The sequence below is a fragment of the Gymnoscopelus microlampas genome (assembly GCF_963454915.1).
Source record: "Gymnoscopelus microlampas genome assembly, chromosome: 8".
Lineage (NCBI taxonomy): Eukaryota > Metazoa > Chordata > Actinopteri > Myctophiformes > Myctophidae > Gymnoscopelus > Gymnoscopelus microlampas.
The window spans coordinates 50,621,828-50,643,254 of NC_139945.1; the positions used below are offsets into that span (position 1 = coordinate 50,621,828).

At 41.6% G+C, this 21,427-nt stretch overlaps 1 protein-coding gene across 1 annotated transcript; it reads right to left on the reverse strand.

Moving 5' to 3' along the window:
• On the reverse strand, positions 1–16,835 carry tmprss4a (transmembrane serine protease 4a). The gene is made up of 13 exons (XM_084064267.1): positions 16,472–16,835; positions 11,648–11,702; positions 11,280–11,423; positions 10,659–10,811; positions 10,267–10,393; positions 9,498–9,617; positions 8,693–8,736; positions 8,027–8,201; positions 7,067–7,233; positions 6,690–6,785; positions 4,909–5,051; positions 1,662–1,814; positions 1–1,357 (listed from the first exon to the last, which is right to left on the reverse strand). The coding sequence occupies exons 1-13, from the start codon at positions 16,475–16,477 to the stop codon at positions 1,346–1,348; spliced, it is 1,395 nt and encodes a 464-aa protein (XP_083920393.1). The 5' UTR covers positions 16,478–16,835; the 3' UTR covers positions 1–1,345.
• Between the last annotated feature and the right edge of the window lie 4,592 nt (positions 16,836–21,427).

Genomic DNA, 21,427 nt, shown 5'->3' on the forward strand with positions numbered 1-21,427 from the left:
AAGAATACAATTAATTTATTGTAAGTTACAAGGCTTATTTACAGACATAAAGCATACCAACAAGAAATATATTTACAATCAAACACAACCAGCTACAGTGTATAGTGTACAAACATACAAAGAAAGTGAATCAACACTTTAGGAGGTTCTACATTAAACTGTAGTACAAAAGGCCAGTCAATATTCAAAATGTACTGAATTAAAACAAAATATGTATATTCAAAAAGTGACTAGTAATTCTTATGGTGTATCCTTGTACCAAGATAATGCGAAGGGTGTAAAACAGGTTCATCACAGATGAACTGTGTTTGTAATCCTGGGCTTTTGCATGTACAGTATTGCGCATTTTACACATCTCGGCCAATGCCAATTACAACAAAATTTGTTGGAATGCAATCTGGGCATCTGATTGCACCGGATCTATGGCCCATGAAGGGTTACTGTATGTCCAGAGCTATGATGTATTTTAATAAAACACAGTATCTATATTTTACTTAATTCAAAACATCTGCACATCATGTAAAATAGTGCTGTCTCCCCACTTAAAGTGCTTAAATAAATAAACCACAGCTTCACCTTGTCAGACTCTGCCAAGGGGGCACATTTTAGCCTTTCATATTCACAATAGGAATGCTGTCATGATACAAATCTGATTTAAAATCATTCTGAAACGTCAATGTTATATGGCTCAGGGCTTCTTAGCCTTTTGTGTAACTGTCTGAAACTATCTGACTATATAAACTCACAAGTGTGATTGTGGGTACTGGTCACCACTGTTTAATTAAGCTGCTATCCTTTTAAATATACTGTAGGTTATGATGGCCATGACTCCAATCTGTGTTCAACGGTATGTGAACTTTTTACAAAGAAAACATGACAATTGGGTTCTCAGTGCATAATACAATAAATGATGGCATTAGATCACAGACAGAAATAACAAGCACATTTCTACAGCTCTGAAGAGAGCTCACAAGCATTGTGTCTTGTAGAGCTTAGTCTGTCAACCCAGTGACAGTTATTTCAATATTTACCCTGAGATAAGCTCAAGTAACTGAAATGGCACAAGCCTCACCTGAAACACATTGGAATAAAAACATTTGGTGCGGTATTACAAAATGCATTTTCATGTTGCTAAATGCATGTCTGCACCTGTTCTGTTGTGCATACCCTATATGTGCGCACTGTAAGTTTACTGTAAGAGAGTTTGTGTGCATTGATGTTGATATAATATAAGCAACTTCAATTTTTTGTTGGAAGTTCCTCTTCTGTTCTTATGAAAGCCCTCGTGGTCAAAATGTCCTTCCAGATCCACATGCTGTACTGTCGCTTCAATTAGTGAAAGACATCAGGAATATTTCTGTAGGGTTGAAATTGACATGGTCAAGTCCAGGTTAAAGCCACATATTTACATAACCTCTCTCTCTCTCTCTCTCTCTCTCTCTCTCTCTCTCTCTCTCTCTCTCTCTCTCTCTCTCTCTCTCTCTCTCTCTCTCTCCTTTTTCAATCTGACTGGTTTTCCAATCATGCTGTAACATATATACTGTACACACGCACGCACGCACGCACGCACGCACGCACGCACACACACACACACACACACACACACACACACAAGACACACAAACACACAATCAAACATAAGACACACATATTTCACTTACCCCAATAACTGTATGTATCCAGTTCAGCAGCTCGTCAATGTTGGCATAGACCCCTGGTCTTCCCTCCCTGGCACAGCCGACCCCCCAGCTCACAACGCCCACTAAGTTCCAACGAGAGGAGGTGAAGTACACCAAAGGACCTCCACTGTCTCCCTGGGATACATAAGAGTACAAGAGAGTTCTGTTATTCATTATGTAAATACTGAATAGTCTCTACAACAGTGTTTCCTAAACATATAGGGTCGCAAGTAAATATCCAGTTTCTTAACATTTCCTACAGAAAATAATATTGAATTTAAATAGTGTTAATGAATATAAAATGAGCATTACATTTATTTTGGTTTGTTAATAATCTGAGGGAGCACACTACATCACCCCTACCAATAGGGGCCTTCTGAAACCCCCATTGTAGATAAAAGCAGATCCAACAACAGGTGGAAGCTGGGGTGGTGGAGGGTGACCAGCTATATTGAAAGCATTAGCGGCAGCAGGAAGGGTAGCAAGCTGCTGCTTACCCTCAGCAAGCGGCAGCAGCACAGAGCAGTAAACAGCAGCAAACATGAATGAGCAATTTTAATGGCCGGAATAGGCTCTATGCACAGCAGCCATATTGGGAATGAATTGGGCCTCTTCCTTACTTCCTTCAAAGGTGTTACCAATGATACTAATGAAGGCTCTGTTCCATTCTGGTCAGGGTGCTGATATCGTGCATGTTGGCTCACTAGAAACACTCCATTTTGGTTCCCAAATGGCACCTTATGGTGGGTGTGTAACTCTGAGAGTGTACAAATGGAACCAAATGGACCCGTAAGGGTCCATTTGGTTCCATTTGTACACTCTCAGAGCTATGGGGGTCCTTGAAAATAAGACAACCACTATGCCACACTAAATGGAACAGAGCCTTAATTAGTATCATTGGTAACACCTGTGAAGGAAGTAAGGAAGGGGCCCAATTCATTCCCAATATGGCTGCTGTGCATAGAGCCTATTCGTACCCAGGTCTCCCGCGTGGAAAGCCAACATCTTATTTACAAGGCTAAAGAATTCTTCCTTTGGCTGAGGGAGATATCAGCCTTTTGGTCAGTGATGGATTGGCCATCGGGCGATAGAATTCAGTTTTTTCTTATTTTTTGCTTTTGTTATACTCACCATTAGATTACTTAGTAAAACAACGATATACATATTTTATTTATTGTTGCTTTAGAAAATTGTGAACTGTTTGATAATGAAAACCCCCTTTCAAAATGTCAAGTGCACCCTGCACCGCTGGAGGCTGGTGAGGGCAGGTCACAGAATCGGATGGGTTACCAAATACAGTGTAACACCAGACCAGCCACATGACCTCAGAAGATTACTGATCTAAACTACTAGCTAATGTTGGACTGAATTTCCAGTGCCATGCCATTAGTCCAGTGGACTAATGGGCCGGGCCCATAGCAGGACTTGCACATAAACTGACATGCCAGAAAAGCAAGGAGAGGAAGAAGGGGGAGCTGGTAAGAAATGTAATGACCAACTTTTTTCAGTCAGCTCAGAAAGCTGCTCCCCCAGCTAATGTTACTAGCCAAGAGGTAGTAGCTATGGCTAACTGGTGTTCATTTCCATTTCACTGAGGATATTTACACTTTATATATTTACACCAGTAGCTGGAAGAGATCCTTATTATCCTAAACTGAAAATAAAAAACTGCTTGCACTTCATGAGGAGCCAGGAGAAGCTCAATGACCTAGCAATATGCCTATGACTGTGAATTGGCTAGACAGATGGATTTGAAATACATTATAAAGGACTGTTTTGCATTCAGACAGACTAGGAAGATGGCTGTTAAGCAAAGATGAAGCCATAAGGTAAGAAATAGCATTTTCAAGATGCATGTGTGGTGTAAGTGTAACATATCTTTGTTAACCTTGGTGTGTGTGTGTGTGTGTGTGTGTGTGTGTGTGTGTGTGTGTGTGTGTGTGTGCGTGCGTGCGTGCGTGCGTGCGTGTGAGAGAGAGAGAGAGAGAGTCTGTGATTCTCCTTGTGCTAGGCTAGAGATTGTAACATCCAGTGCATTTGTGCGCATTTTCCCTTACATCCCTGTGTGTGTGCGTGTGCGTGCGTATGGCTATAGCCCCTATCATCAATGACTCTCTGCTCTCTATGTGTTTATGTAGTACAGTTATGTTAGCATGCACATTCGTTGATATGAGTAAAGCAGATTTGGGGAGTGCCCATTCAGATCTTTTCAGGGTCCCAACCATGTCTGTGGTCAGCCCTGATTATAGTCTAATTGAAGCCACTAGATTTGGGTTTAGGCTTGAATTCTTGATTTGATAGCCAAGCTGTGACAAGGTTGTGATCAACCTGTGATCAGCTGTGTGAGAGAGGTTGAGTGTGCAATAAGCATTAGATCTTAGTGTGTTAACCTAGTTAATTAATAAATGTGGGCCTAGTGAGTCTATGTGGGTCCGGTCAAGGCATTAAAGGGATGATTTTTTTTTTTGTCATAGTGACATGAGCGTGACAACATGGTCCCCCGGCCAGCGTCCTTGCGGTGTGTATGTTTTGCACCCTGTCCGTCCGTGTGTCTTGTCCGTCCGTTAGCAGCTAATCTCCGGCACCGTTGGCCCGGTCGCTGTGAAACTGTGCGCACACACTCCCTGGATGCCAATTCAGAACCTCTGCCTCACATTTTTCACATGGGCCTGTTATAGTGCCACCAGGAGGCAAAACCCATTTTTTGATATTACTCCATCAGATTTTATCCAAACGTCATGCAAATCGGTACACAGTATCTCTATAGTCATGTGATCAACACGGATCTGTCCGATTTCCCATATTCTATCCTCATTGGCTAAGGTTGGCTTCCAAAGTTTGCAGGATTGGTCCGTTTTGAACAAAATGCCTCAAATCATGAACGCAGTGTAAGATTTCCGTGACATTTCACACGCACATTCCCACTAGGCCAAGGAAGAAATGCCACCCTTTTCACATTGGCCTGTTAAAGCGCCACCAGCAGGTCTAATTTAGCAAAACACATTTTTGGAACAAAATGCCTCAAATCATGAATGCAATGTCCGATTGCCGTGAAAGACCTAAGAATAAATGGCACCCCTTTCACATTGGCCTATAATAGCGCCACCAGGAGGCCACAATAACGTACCTGACCTGGCGGAGACCTGTGCTCCGAGGAGCACTTTTTCTAGTTCTAATATAAGATCATTCTGAATAATTCCGGGTTAAGTGGATCAAAATGGACTCTTACCTGACATGCATCTACTTTTCCATCCAGGAAGCCAGCACAAATCATCCTTTGGGTTATGGCAGCACCATAGACTGTGGGCTTTGAACACTTCTCTCTGCCAATCAGATCGATTGCACCCTTCTGAAGTGATGGAGATACCTTCCCTGTAGGGATTGAGGTGCATGCTTGTTAAGCCGTCTGTCTGTCTCACATTGTCTGTTTTTATTTCAAGTTTGTACTTTTAATTTTAATGTCTACTGAATTGATTTTGCACATTTGGAAGCTGTCCTGAGCTGCATCTGAGCACCTCGTGTCATTCTGGATTTATTGTAATGTTCATCTTCTCTGTGAGGATCTCTCCCTCCTTTCGGCTGGTTTGATTTTTGTGTTGTTCAGTATATCCACACAGTGCACTTTACGTGCCATCGCTAGATTGTGAACCACAGGGTGGCTGTGTGTCTGTGGGCCCACTGAGGTTCTCTGCGTGGTCAGTGTGTTTTTATTTTTTATTTGTCCTGACATGACATTACTGCATGTCAATGTTTGGGCTTTATTCACCTGAATGTGTGCATTAGATTTTAACTGTATCTCTGGTGAATTGACTGGTTATTGTTTTATCAGAGACATGGCTTAAATTTCCTTAAAAGACCTGAGGCCGATTCTACAAATGTCTTCTAAACCTAATTCTAAACAGTTTGCTATATCTGTGGTGCTCAAACTTTTTCATGTCAAGGACCCCCCATGTATTTGGCCACGGACCCCCATCTCAAAACATTTTCTTCCATGGACCCCCAGAAGCAAAGATTGTCACTTTAAAATAGTATATACCTGTACACTGCTCAAAAAAATAAAGGGAACACTAACACTATGATCCCTTAATTCTTTTGAGTTTTTTCGTTATCAGTATGTACACAACGTACAAAAAACTCAAAAGAATTAAGGGATCAAAGGGTTCCCTTTATTTTTTTGAGCAGTATATATTCATTTAAGATTTGCACAAATTGTCAGTTTTTTTTTCAATAATAGCAGATCTACAAGCTCATAGTGCGGCACGAAGTGATGCGCTATGAGCTTGTAGATCTGCTATTTTTGAATAGCTTAAGTAAATAATATGGTTAAAGTGACACAGATGCTTTCCCGGTTTTAAGGGGTTAAATGGTTGCACTGACTGACCTACTAAGAGAGGTGGCGGTGTTACCATTCATCATACATTTGCACTTTGATTGCACAGCGATCTGTAGCTTTAGTCTGTGATCACACAATGTGGTCTTGTTGTCCGTTCCAAGTGCAAAGACCCAATAGGGAAAGAAAGCTTTAATGTGCTCTGCTCCCCTCACTCGATATAGCCTTCAAAAAGACTACCGGACTCTCTGTCTGATTTTTAAAGCTCTCACAAATTCAATGGTGAATTCATCTGTTGGCGCTTGACGCTGTCTGTAGGTATCTAGGGGCGGCCATACTGAGTGGTTAGTGAGCCCTTCTAGGGAGCCAGAGGCCCTGGTTGCCCCAGGTACGATTCCAGGCCAGGCCAGCAGTGTGTGTCGATGAAATTAAATTTGTCCCTGAGCAAGACTCTTAACCCCTAATTGCTCACAGGCCCTCATTGGAAACAAGACAGCAAGGACTTTCATGAACGGACCTGTTAAAGGAATTATCCTTATCCTTATCTTATTTATTTTGAAGCTTTTGATGTACAGTATATCTTCTATGTTTATGTATTTTATTCTACTGTCTTGGCCAGGTCTCCCTGGTAAAAAAGACACTTTTAGCAAAAGATAACTAAATACAAACACCATACACACCTTTCTCGTTGAGATATCCCCAGCCAGTCACCCTCATTTCGGCTCCAGTAGGAAGCCCTAAAGCTTTGGGGGGCAGGCACACTGGCTTGCGGGTGTCTAGAGTAAGGAGACAGAGCCGTTAACCCTTTGCAATATTAATCATCATCATCTTGGTTGATGACATTTCATTTGATCTTTGGAAAGCAGCATGAGAAAAAATAACACATTGTTACATTGGTAAAACAGTTTCCTATCCAATCAATACATTTGATATAATGACCACAAGGGGGCAGCGGAGTACACCAAGTAATATGCCTGCTTGTCTTTTGTGTATCCTCATGTTTTTAATCATTTCGTATCATACTTAATGGAACCATGATGCTTCTACTTTTCCTCACCTCCCACTGTGATAGGACTGTAGAGCCTCATCATGGCTATGTCATAGTCGTTGCGAGCTGCATTATAGTCTCCATTGACTATGATCCTGTCGACATATGAGCCTCCCAGTGTCCCCATATACGTCCTGCCTGACACCACCCTCCAACGGCTCACCTCCTTCTTTGTCCTGTGTAGACCAGAGGGGGAGAGAAGATGAGAACACGTCTTTCTGTGTCAGGAAGATGCACTTGTATTTCTAACCACTTACTGTAAGTCCTATTTTATACAGATCGTACAACGTTGTCGTGTGAAAATAGTTATTTAAAGGCTCACAATGCACTGCAAGCTTGAGGATCTTCGCCTATAATGACATGTACAAATTGTGGACACACAGGTTTAAAGTGGCTAGTTGACAAAGGCAGATTCTATGGTTGATATTGTTTTTGTTTTTTTTTAGCTATATGAAAGAGAAAATATACTTCCATTTCCTCAGTTGTTAGTGTAAGCCCCCTCCCCCCAAATAAGGGAATAGGAAAAGAAAAACAGGATCTTAGAAGTGAGAAGTAAGTTCCTAATCAAAGGTGTTTCTCACAGACAGGTCACCTTGTTTTGGCAAAATATTTCATTCTCCCGATAGGCATACAATAATACAGTAAATCTGTAGTCTTTCTACTCCCAACTTATGCTTACTGTAGCTGTATACAAAAAGCTAAACTTACTGGAGAGAGTACACGGGTAAAAGAAAAAGTACACTAAGTGTTCATGTCTAATTCTAAAAATCTGAAGGTTTCATTTAAAAATGTTAAGTGAAACTCTTGAGTCATATTAGGAACAGCCAGAGTTTCAATGGGTTTCAGGCACCCATGACCAACAATGCAGACTATGCCCTATATGGTTTGTAAATGGACCCCAAAAGGTTGCACTTTTACACTTTGAAGAGTTAAATGAACACTCTGGATTTGATCTTGTAGAATACTGACCCAGAGAAGCAGTGGGCAGCTGTGACCACCCAACGCGGTGACACTAGGGACCCTCCACATGTGTGCTGTCCGCTCTGTTGAAGGCTGACCTGCCACGGCCAGTCCTCTATGAGAGCGTCCGTACCGCCCACGATGCGGTCCCCCCGGCCTTGGACAGGGGCCACGGCTCCACATTCTGTCAAATTGGGTCACAAAGTCCATCTGTCATTATTTAGCCCATTTCATTATTCCATTGGCTTAATCTTCTCTCATATAGCTACAGCAGTCTTGGACAAGACTGACAGAGATTTTCCTTTTATCGATTCTGACATTTACAATCGATAAATATGTCAGTCTTGTCCAGAGGCCAATCAGATTAGCATTAGATCAACTCTGTTTATCCATACGGTCTTTCCATATTTGGAGAGCGCTTTTCTACAAAAGACGGTGAAGTGAATGTGCCATTCAGAGACTTGGTATGTACAGTAGACCTTCAGTGTAGTGGTTTTGTTCATAAAGGAAGTTTTTTTTTAGCCACTTAAGCCTTATTTTATGCTTTGTCGTATGACGGGATCACACTGTGAAAATAGCAGAGTTTTGCTATTTTTTTTTTTTATTGTATTTTTATATTTGAAAACTTTTGCCTATAATGACACCAGGTTGAAAGTGGCTAGGGAAAGGCCTCACCTGAGCAGGTCAAGGAAATGACGGTCCGTGACTGGCACACTTTGCTGTTGGGAGACACAGGGATACACACAGACTTCTTTTACCATGAACAAAACCTTTGTCAACACACATATTGACCTGACCCTCCCTATAATCTCTAGTGTGTGAGTTTTGTCTTAGCTTCTGTTTTAAAATGAACAACTTCATCCTGTTCCCTCACATTGTGGAGGGGATAACCGAAACTGGAATTTTTCATGAAACTCCATTACAGGGAGAGACAATATATATGATAGGATAACACTTCATGAATTCAGGGTGTTACAACAGCTAAGAATAGAGAAAGGTTACAACAATGGTCAATAAGTACAGCAATAAAACATACAACAATAGATGCAGCAATAAACTGTACTCGCTTAGTTAGGCACACAAATAGTCCACATATAGCCTACTCGCAAACACACCCCCATACACCCACATACTGTACGTACACACACACACACACACACACACACACACACACACACACACACACACACACACACACACACACACACACACACACACACACACACACACACACACATATATAAACAATAACGATACAACAACAAAGTAGTCAACACTTTTTACTGCTAGCCTATATGGGCTACTGTATAACTATGCTTATCATGGTTACTGATGTCACTTGTTTGCACCCATATACTGGAAAAGTAAGATCCGGGCCCAGCATTCAGCTTCCCGTGCTATCTGTTTTCCCGAAATACATACATTGTAAATTCCGAGGGCTGTAATAGGTGGCACGCAAACCAGATGATGTGCCTCTTACCGGTCAATGGTAGTCAGATGTAGGGGGATAAGCCCTGGCGCTGACCGTGTGGCTGTGAAGGGCCCCGTCCTCAGAGAGGATGTCAGCTCGTCCACTCGGACGGAGGTGCTGTGAGGTTTACTAGGAGACAAAGGAGGAGAACCCGTTGATACCTGATTTCAGAGTAATAGGCTCTATGCACAGCAGCCATATTGGAAATAAATTGGGCCTCTTCTTACTTCCTTCACACGTGTTACCAATGATACTAATGAAGGCTCTGTTCCATTCTGGTCAGGGTGCTGATATTGTGCATGTTGGCTCAAAAGAAACACTCCATTTTGGTTCCCAAATGGCCCCTTATGGTGGGTGTGTAACTGAGAGTGTAAAAATGGACCCGTAAGGGTCCATTTGGGGGTCTTATTTTCAAGGGGGTCCTTGAAAATAAGACAACCACTATGCCACACTAAATGGAACAGAGCCTTAATTAGTATTATTGGTAACACCTGTGAAGGAAGTGAGGAAGGGGCCCAATTCATTCCCAATATGGCTGCTGTGCATAGAGCCTATTGTATCATTATCATATGTATAGTTTGGATTTAAATGTTTTCTCTGTTCTTTACAAAACTCAAATCTGTTACTTTAGTGGATAGATTTCTTTTAGGGTCAAAGTAGGCCGTAGCTATTATGGGCTTTCCTCATCTCAGCGGCAGTACATGGTATGGGTACAGATGTAACCTCACATGCTTAGTCCATTCATATGTTTTAGTTGTTTTAAAAGGTATAAACTCACTTTGTGTATCCCAGTTGCTTGCATGCGGCCTGCGTGTGCGCTTCGGTCCAGCCCTCACTGCACACACTCCTCCATCCTAAGCCTGTGCTGTACACCTGCACGATTCTCTTATTTGACACTAGACGCACTGGAAAGAAGAATAAAGCCTAATTTATAATCCATCGCACAACGGTTTTGGTTGCCGAAAAGAACTGACCTACTAGCTAACAACACGTCGCAACATACTGTAGCGTGAAGATCAGTTCTTTCCAGCAACTGACACATCGTACGATGGAGTATAAATGTGGCTTATGAGGGAGACAGGACAGAAAAGTTTGTTATTAATATTCTGAAAGTGAGTGGAGGTAGATCGAGACAAAAAGAGTGACATTTTGTCTGTGTGCCTGTCCTACCTGGGAAGGTGGTGTTGACTTTGAAGCTGGACACACAGGTGACCTCGTCCTCCCCGGCCGCGCAGTCCTCTTTCCCATCACAGGCTTGGTTTATTGAGATGAACTTCATGGACCGCGAGCAGAAGAAGTACTTGGTTTCAATCAACCTTTTGGCTGTGAGATTGAAGTGAAAGGCACAGCGGGAGGGAAGATCAAAAACGGAAAATTGCCTCAAAATGATATGTATGATATATTTATATATAGATATAGATAGATAGATAGATATTTATTATTAAATAAATGTGTGTGTATTTTTAAATCGGGGCAGGCGCACAAATACATATCATTTTGGGGGTCCTGATACAGCAACACTGATATAGCAACATAGGTTTTTCTGAAAACTCTTTCAGAAGACATTTGTAGAATCGGCCTCAGGTCTTAATGGGTTAAGTGGTTTTAAAAACAGATGGGATGTTTGGCATCGCACACTGTAGTGTATGAAGCCTAGTTAATACATTGTCTAATAATACCGTCCGGAGGGGAAATTACTTCTCTGCATTGACCCAGCATCATGCGATACCAAACATATCTCTGAGGAAGCTACGTTTATTATCTAGCACTATATTTAGAGTAGTGACTCACTGAAGAACACAGCAGTGGACAGTATGCCTAGCACCACTATAACTGTAAGGACGGTGAGCACCACTCGCTTCCACTTAGATGCCGAGGCCTTCTGAGATTTCTGAGCCGTCATCGACCTTCGGTGACGGCCAGGCCGTGGTACCACTGGAATGAAAGTAAAAGTAGAGTAGGGTGATGGGTTGGACAGAAGACAGAGATCAGAAAGACATTAAAGGGGGGTCAAAAGACAAGGGAGATGATGACAGGAACATTATACGACAAAAATCCCTTTTCAGGACGACTTAACTGGGATTCATACATTATTGACATGTTAGGCAACAAACATATGTTATCCGTGCGTCACCAACATTGATTAATCTTAGTCTTACCTTGCTGCGTAGGATTCAGCGGTATTGTACTATCCTCAGCCTGCTGGGTGTCTGTCTGATGGGAAAATGGGAAATATGCATAAGACAACATATTATGCCATACAGTATAGGACAATAGCATGTGGTTTGACAGAAAAAACTAAAGCGCTCTGCCTGTAATATACACACACATGACTTAGTGAGACTGTAGTATAATGTCTTTGCAAGTTTGTCAGAAGAGGCGTGGGGGGATATAGGAGACAAAAACAACATGGAACACGGCGTGCCCTTATGTAAATGGCTGTACTGCAGCCACTGACAATTATCCTGTGGCTGCAGGCATGTTCCCATCAAATCTATTAACGCGGTGGTCTTTACTGCTTGCCACGATACAGATAGACTCAGCCTGGACAATAGGGTATTGTGTCAACAACTACTGGGAACAATTGAAGCAGCTATAATCAGGGAAGATTACCTTACAGTCGGATGCAACCTACTGAATATGAATACGAGAGGAGGGACAGGTGCAGTACTATTATACAGTAGGTCATCAGTAGCCCGACAATTGTTCAGTTATTACAGGGGTTTCCAAACTTTTCCATGCCAATGACGCCTAAAATGTGGGGGTCCAATTAATAGCCAATTAATAGCCCCCCCCCCCCCCCCCCCCCTCCACCCACCACCCCCACCCCCCGGCCCCCACTTTGACAACACATGGGTTAGAACCATGGAAACTTTTGCTGTTCTATTCACAGGCCGTAGAGGTAACATGTAGGCTATACACTGTTAATTCATAGTGTGCCAGTTTTGTCATTTCCCAACATTTAAAAGGGGTGGAAAAGCAACAATAACAAAGAAACAAAATAGAAATAAATCTGTTTACAACTACATCAGTTTAAAAAAATGACTGTTCAACCTGAAACCGTTATAAAAAAAGGGAGTTTCCAGTGAGCGAGTCAAATACGCTTTGTTCACACTGCGGTACTTTCACTTTGGTGGCAATGTCAAAACAATTCCCTTTCCTGTCTCACTATGTAGAACCGACGCTCAGTGACATTTGGCCTCATGCAGCAATAAGTTCCTAAAATTTCCTCTTACATTTCTTCCTAAGTGAATTCCTAAGAGAAGTCAAGTCTCATTCATGACGTGTTCTTAAACTGCCAAATTGTTCGCACCTGCTGTTCTTATGTTGATGAATGTAAAATGGTAAGCGCGTGCTCGTCTATCACAATCAGTAGAGGAAACGCCCTTAAATCCCCATATAAGGCAGAATGCGGAAGAGCCGAGCCGAGCCGAGCCAACCCACACACACACACACACACACACACACACACACACACACACACACACACACACACGAATACCAGTCATTTCGCCCATTCCGCAGTTCGCCCAAAAAGTCGGACATTTCGCCCAAAAAATCGGACATTTTGCCCAGACATTTCGCCCATTTTCGCGGACATTTCGCCCATAGATAGTGAAGCTAGCTGGCCGTTTGTGTGCAAGAATGAGAGAGGGTTAGGGTTAGATAAAAGCTCTCTCTCTCTCTCTCTCTGTGTGTGTGTGTGTGTGTGTGTGTGTGTGTGTGTGTGTGTGTGTGTGTGTGTGTGTGTGTGTGTGTGTGTGTATATATATATATATGTATATATATATATATGTATATATATATATATATATATATATATATATATATATATATATATATATATATATATATATATATATATATATATATATATATATATATATACACATATATATATATATACATACATACATACACATATATATATATATATATATATATATATATATATATATATATATATATATGTATATGTATATATATACAATACAAATGAATTTCATATTATCCAACTGTAGAATTGAAGAAACTTTGAGAATTAATTATTTTTGCACAAATATGTCACACTTAAGAACTCAAAGGCCAGTCTAAGAGTGCTCATCAGTGTGTGTAGATTCTGTTCTTACTTGAGAACAGATCACAGCTAAGAAAACATTGGAGTATACCAAAATCTTCTTGAAAACCTCTTAAATGGGTCTAAGAAAAAAAAATCCTCTTAAGAAAGTGTGCGTAGATTCTGTTCTTACCTAAGAACAGATCACAGCTAAGAAAACATTGGAGTATACCAAAATCTTCTTAAAAACTTCTTAAGTGGGTTTAAGAAGAAATTTCCTCTTAAGTACCGTTGCTGAATGAGGCCCATTAAGTGTAAGATGAGTTTTTAAACTGACAGCTGGTCTGCTGCCATTTTGTTAGCAGTGAATATGACTCATCATTTTAGTGTTGTTGGTGTCTGTCACAACAACCTTTCTATGCACAAGTGTTAAGCAGGTGGTAAGTAGTAACTCAGACAGTGTTGGGAGCATGTTTCCGGCTACCTGCTGTTTATCCCTTTTGTTCCGCTCATATTCAGGTTTGGGTAAGTTCCCTCTTTTGCATTGAGTCTTGGTCACTGGCCACTGGCCAGTTTCGTGTGGCTTATCAATGTAAAAAAAAAAAAAGGAAGTAGGCTACAAATAATCTGCTCTAGATATATTTTTTGTTTGTTTGTTTTTTATGGGCCTTGGATTGTAGTTGTCACTGAAATAAACACACCCACACACACACACACTCACTCACTCACTCACTCACTCACTCACTCACTCACTCACTCACTCACTCACTCACTCACTCCAAACTCGGCGGCAGAATGAGGACTGAGTTCCAGGAACAAGTGGAACATGAACCTATCCTGGAGTAGACCTTACATTGGACAAAGAATGTGGTGGGACTGGTTCACTTGCCTGGGCAGTTGTTTAGGTGTGGGAGGTGGGGGTAGGGCGGTGGTCACTCTATACTCTTAAGTATCTGCTCTGCCAGCAGATCTGCTTTACTGACACACTCTTACATAACTTAGAGATGGATCCACAATGTGTTTAAACTGGTCCAAGCTTTATGAAACACAAAGGCTGTTGTGGGAGGTCTGCTTCACTTGTCTGTATTACACCTCATTATGCCCTTTTATGTAACACCAGTATTATATTCTAAAACCTATAGTGTTTCAATATATCATTATATTGATATGATGGATATCATTTGGTCAGACAGACATTCCTTTTCTTTTATGTAAAATGGTGTCAGGGAGAGAGGGAGTGACCTCTAAAGAGAAGCAATGTACTCCTTTCTTGATATCATATTCATTGTTCTTATGAAACATTGTAAATTGTAAACCAATGTCTACTAAGCCTGCTGTACATGCTGTGTATTAAGTGCAAAACATGAGAGTTTGCGGTGCTAACCAATCTAGTGTGTAATGGACTTGTGAAGTCAAGCACAAACTTTTAACAGGGTTGATGTAATTGCCTGTGTTCTGGTGAATTTGGGGAGTTTGACTTTTATCATGCTTTACTAGCATTGGATAATGATGGGTACATTTGTAATTTCATCCATTAAAAAGCTAAAAGTAGGCCTACATAAATTGATTTAATGACTAAAGCAATTAAAGAGCCATCTTTAATAATAACCATTCATTATTTAAAAGTGAATATATTTGTATGATTGCATGCAATTACAATGTAGAACTTAGATGATTGTATGTGTACACTGTATGTGGGAATGGAGTTTTTATTCAGTGGTTAGATCCCATTGTAAACCACCATGAGGAGGAACTAGGTCATCAGATAATGGATTATTACTTAAATAGGAGCGATAATGAAGGCTGTTGAATAAAGGAAGGATGGATAACTTGGTATAGAAAAGTGGGAAGTATATGTCCAGTCTGTCATGGAAAATGGGAAAGATGGCTAGTTAAAATAACACTTGAGGAGTTGACTGTGTAAGGTGTGGTAAAACTAAGCGAAACTGCCAATCATGTGACATAAAGTCTGACTCAGGCTCATTGGTCCTGTTTGGCCAGTTGCTACCATAGCACAGCTCTGATGAGAAAGCATAACTGTGTCAACATTTAACATAAGAGCCTTGGTAGAACGTTTGTTTTTTCTGAAGCGCACCTCCTCTCTACTTCTCAGCTCGGTTGGACTGTGTTGAACTGCACAGAGGGAAGTCATAAAAGGCCTTTTGTGTAGGTAACGAGATGTGCTATAATCAAAGGTAGAGATCTAGACTAGTGTGCACGGATGTTACAAAGATACAATCACATGCAAGCGGTATGTGTGTCACTGTAGATGTGTACACAAATTACAGTTGTGTGGTAAATGGTAAATGTGCATGTGTATTCAACATACAGTTGTGTACACTACTGCTAAGTTGGGTATAGTTGTATGACTGTTATGGGAGTAGCCTTGTTAGTGCTGCTGTAGGCTGAACAGCCTCAACCAGTTATCACATCCGCCTTTTGACTGTCATGTGTAAACAAATTTTAAACAAATCCACAGAATGTAGACCAGGTCGTATCATGATCAACAGCAATAGTATGACATGAACTGCTATTAGCCACAGTCATTAGAGACACAAATACAGTATGCTACACACATCTGCATCATCACAACTCACAAGCAGAACCCAAATATTCCATATCTGTAATAGGAAATAGGGATATCTTCTAGTAGAGCAAAGTACAAAGGGCGATGAGACAGAATCATTTCTGTGTCACCATGAAATGTAATATACTGTAGTGTCACCCAAGAATATAGTGTCATGTAGCAGCAGCATAATAAGAAACTGCTTGTAAACCAGAACCACTAGATTTTAATTACAGTAGTAAAACAAAATAATGCTTTCCATAAACTGAATGCATGACGACCACGTCCAGCTGCATAGTTACCTGGCCACAAAAAAAAAAGACCTACTGTACAAATGTTTCTCGTTTCAGCTCCACTCACCCACATGATGCAGTTGTCGCTCTTTTCAGGGCCAGATTCACCTCGCCAGACACGGGGGAACAGAGGGAACACTGTCCTACCTCACTGGAGGTGGGGTTCCTCTCAAAACCTGTCCCAAGATCACTTTTCCTTTCCCTGCAAACTGCCTCTGCTCCTGTGCTGCTATGACTTCTCAAACTTCTCTCGCTCGCTCTCTCTCTCTCTCTCTGTCTCTGTCTCTCTCCCACTCTATCTGTCTGTATCTCCCTTCTTCTTTGTACAGTAGTGTAACTGTATCCACTCTGCGTGGTGCCTGAGCTGACTTCCGATGAAATCCCGAGGCTGTAGTAAGGGTTACCGCGCTGCTGCTTTTGTTATGGTGACACTCTGGCCTCCCAGAATTGTTTTTTGATGACCCAACCCCTGCTGACAACACAAACACACAACTATTCCAGGTAACCTGACACTTTGAGCCCTCCTCACTCTACCTGTGTAACTCCCTTCTTTCTCTCTCTCCTCCCATCCTTCCCGCTCCAAGCATTTTCAAACCTGCATAACTTAATGCATGGGTTAAGTTCCCCACATGTTGAAATGGGTTTTAGGTATATATAGAGGTGTAGTTTATGGATTTTTTATCTGGACAAAGGCTCAGCAGAAGGAGAAATACTCCTACACACTACGATAATTATGATGATATGAGTTTTAGTCTAGATCGAAAGTGGGGTCCACGCGTATAGGGTGGATTTTTTTCATCCTTGAAGTGTGTATTTTATGATTCTGCCAAGTAACAGGCTGAAATGATGTCCCACAGGTTCATTTTTAACCCTATGTTAACACAGCATGAAACTTCAAATGATTAAAAACAGCAGAAACACACAAACAAATTCTAAGACATTCCACACGTGGTTCTTAAACATGTCCACAGAGGCTGCAGCTCTCAAGACCTATGGAAGGGCATACCTTATTGTTTTTGACCTTTTTTCGCCCTGCGGGGGAACGGCTGTGCTGCCCACAGCGGAGCAGTTAGGGGTTAAAGGACAACTTTGTTTTTTTACAACCAAGGTTTATGTTTTAGCTTGTGATTAAAGTAAATAAAAGATGAGCGTTAAAACATTTTCATTTACTGCTTTCTATAGTTTTAGCAAATGTAAATTTTATTTACATTTCTGGGGAAAAAAAATTATTCTTGGAAAGTGTCTATATTTAAATACAGCATGCTTTGATATTAAAAAGAAAATGTACTTTTGAATACTTTCATTTATAGTTGAGTAATGTTTCACCAGGAGTATCTATACTTTGACTCAAGTACTGGGGTTGAGTACTTTGGTCCACCACTGCTGCCAGTAGAGCCTCATTTTGAAGCATAATAGGCTCTATGCACAGCAGCCATATTGGGAATGAATTGGGCCCCTTCCTTACTTCCTTCACAGGTGTTACCAATAATACTAATTAAGGCTCTGTTCCATTTAGTGTAGCACAGTGGTTGTCTTATTTTAAAGGACCCCCATCACTCTGTACAAATGGAACCAAATGGACCCTTACGGGTCCATTTGGTTCCATTTGTACACTCTCAGAGTTACACATCCACCATAAGGGGCCATTTGGGAACCAAAAATGGAGTGTTTCTAGTGAGCCAACATGCACGATATCAGCACCCTGACCAGAATGGAACAGAGCCTTCATTAGTGTCATTGGTAACACCTGTGAAGGAAGTAAGAAGAGGCCCAATTGGCCCAAATATGGCTGCTGTGCATAGAGCCTTGATGTCCAGAACCCGTCACTGACCTGCTGCAATGATATTACGTGCCCAGCAGGACCCTATCGTCAGCTGTCCAGGGTCTATTGGTCATTTCCTCATACCAGGTTGGGCGGCCATAGTTGAATGGTTAGACAGCCCGCCTGGGAAACCTACCCCCTAACTGCTCCCCCCTCCGCTGGATGAAGAAAGGTCAAAAACAAAAAAGGTATGGAATGCACAGGTCTTGAGAGCTGGGAGGCCAAACGCCAGGATCCTAGTGTTGCCATGTCCGCTTATTTACCGCAACTTCTGGACAAGATTTGGCTTGTTTTTCCTTATTTCTCTCACGAGACTTGGCAACACTGCTGACAGGCTGAGACACACACACACGCACGCACGCACGCACGCACGCACGCACGCACGCACGCACGCACGCACACACACACACACACACACACACACACACACACACACACACACACACACACACACACACTGAGTTGTTGTTTTGTGACACACTGATCAGAAGTCAGTTGGCTATCCACCAGGAAAACGTTTTTGAACCATGACTCATAATGTACTATGAGGACCTTCTTATCTGAGTGATCACATTATTAATAAGGGTGTGGGCAGTGTGCATATGTGCTTGCGTTGGTGTAGTAATCTCGATTATATTGTCCATAACCTCAATTGAGAGGTAGTGTTCACTGTGTGGTCTTTTGAGGAAAAGTGTCGACTACCCTGCTTATTTCCAATAGATAGATAAGGCCCCTTCATTCATTACTACGGTCCCTATAGGTCAATGCTTCTCGGTGCTCAAGGACAATATGGGACCGGTTATGGGAGAGTAAGCAAAAGAAAGGAGACCGCTTGGGAGTGCGAGACACAGACTGCTATCTTTGTCCTACAAAGTGAATAAGCTATTGTTTTAAACAGCACCTGATTGTACTGCATGACCTGGGCTGCTGAAAGCTGCCTTGCTGCACATTGCCTCAACCGTACTGCAGATCAGAGACAATGGACTCATTGGTTATTCCAGAATCTTAGTGCTCCTCTGGGATCACTTGTGTCTTGTAAAACATTATGAACACGGTGGTCAAATGAACCATGGGACTGTAGGCTCTATGCACAGCAGCCATATTGGAAATAAATTGGGCCTCTTCTTACTTCCTTCACACGTGTTACCAATGATACTAATGAAGGCTCTGTTCCATTCTGGTCAGGGTGCTGATATTGTGCATGTTGGCTCACTAGAAACACTCCATTTTGGTTCCCAAATGGCCCCTTATGGTGGGTGTGTAACTGAGAGTGTACAAATGGAACCAAATGGACCCGTACAAAGGTTGCAATCACTCAGAAATCGTGTTTATTCATACACTTATCTACCCAGCTCTCATTGACGTGAGCTTGGTGTGACTACACACCTGTTGTGTGCATACCTGGGATAAATCAGTCATCCCCACAAACACTGACAGCCTGTATAATGACAGGTTGGGTATATATCAAATTATTATGTATTTCCTTGTGGCTATCTACCACATGATACACCAAGGTATGGCAATGAGTTTGTGGCTGCATGGAAATAAAGAGTGCTTTTGCCCTGGAATCTTGGCAGCCTCCAGTCCAACAATTGAGCCTGTTACACCTTTGGTGTGAGCAGTTTCCAATAGAACCCATGCATTTTATGTACAGTAATTTCAGTGTTGATCACAACACAAGTAAATTACTGTAGGTTTGCATATTCCATAAAAGAACAAGAGTCATGTAAGTCAGACTGCTATAATGAATCTATTGTACATTGATCCAAGTCTCAGGCCCTTGTTGTACTAATCAAACTAAACTTCTTTTTTTTCTGCATATCCCCACAGCCAGAGCCTAAAACACACGCACACGCACGCACACACACACACACACACACACACACACACACACACACACACACACACACACACACACACACACACACACACACACACACACACACACACACACGTCATTAATGTCAAGAGAGATCAATATCACACTGAAACTACCTGTTGGTATTGGAAGGTCACATGGACTGCATACATAGACTACTGTAGGTAGATTATTAATTTGCTAAATTGTAAATATGTTCTAACTGATTTGCTTAAAAATATCTACCAAAACTACCAAATGAAGCACATACAAGTCCTTTTAAACACCACTCTTACTACTGCCAGGGAAGTAATTATGATGGCTAATATGTGATGAATTATTTGATTAACGTAAAGGACCATTCACCCATTTTTAAACCTTATCTTCTTATAATTGGTCCTCAGTGCTCAGTTGCTCCTCACAAATGCTCATTCTAAGATGACAACATTTCCGTCTACACACTCTGGTTGGTGAGCTATTGACAGTTCAGAAATCTGCCTACCAATGACATCATCAATGGGGATTCCGAGGCTAATAGAATCTATAGCCTTTCTCTTCTGGGAAAGTTAGCATGCTGAAATAGAAGCCATTGTTCTTGCATTGACAAAATTTTGTCACTGGTTGGCAGGTTTTTGAACTGTCCACAGTCCTCCGAGACTCTGAATGGACAGAAATGGTACCATCTTATAATGAGCATTAGTGAGGACCAATTTAAGTGGGTGAAGTTCCAACTTTATTCCAGACACACAGGGGGTCCATAGAGTAGATACAAATATCTGGACGAGTACCGGAGACAGCTCTTCCCAGGATTGATTATATCCTCAATAATCCTGTTCCGGGACTCATCCAGGCGAGACATTTATGCCATAATTAAGGTCCTAGATGCCATCTAGGACCTTAATTATTATCCTCAGGGCATCATTGTAGGCCACTTGCAGTGCAGAATGCTTTAAAAAGTGCACACTTGGCCTGGGGTGGCTGACAACCTGCCATCACAGGTTATTTCTATTGCTATGGCCCAATCAACATTTAATCTGACCACTTTCACATTTGTGTCATATTTAGAGTTCCACAATATTTCCACAACCACCAGGTAATATACCCCGAGTTATTTTTGAGCTGAGGTCAGTGGTGGACTCCCCAGCACCATGAAAATGTACATGTATTAAGTTCAGTTTATCTAGGTCTTGCTTAGAGAGCCAGGTCTCCTGTATGCACATTATGTCGCACTCTTCTAAGAGCAAGGATGCATTGGTCCTTTTTTGAGCAGGAGCACGCACACACATCGATTTAAAACAACCCTTAATTCACACCTCAACAAAGTTTACAAAGGCTCCCGACTG

Bases quoted from the DNA above. Each gene is read 5' to 3' on its own strand.
- tmprss4a (XM_084064267.1), bottom strand. The intron at 10,812-11,279 runs GTGAGTCACTAC...TCAATCTCACAG, and splicing joins GTCCACTGCTGTGTTCTTCA to CCAAAAGGTTGATTGAAACC. The intron at 5,052-6,689 runs GTGTGTATGGTG...CAATCCCTACAG, and splicing joins GGGATATCTCAACGAGAAAG to GGAAGGTATCTCCATCACTT.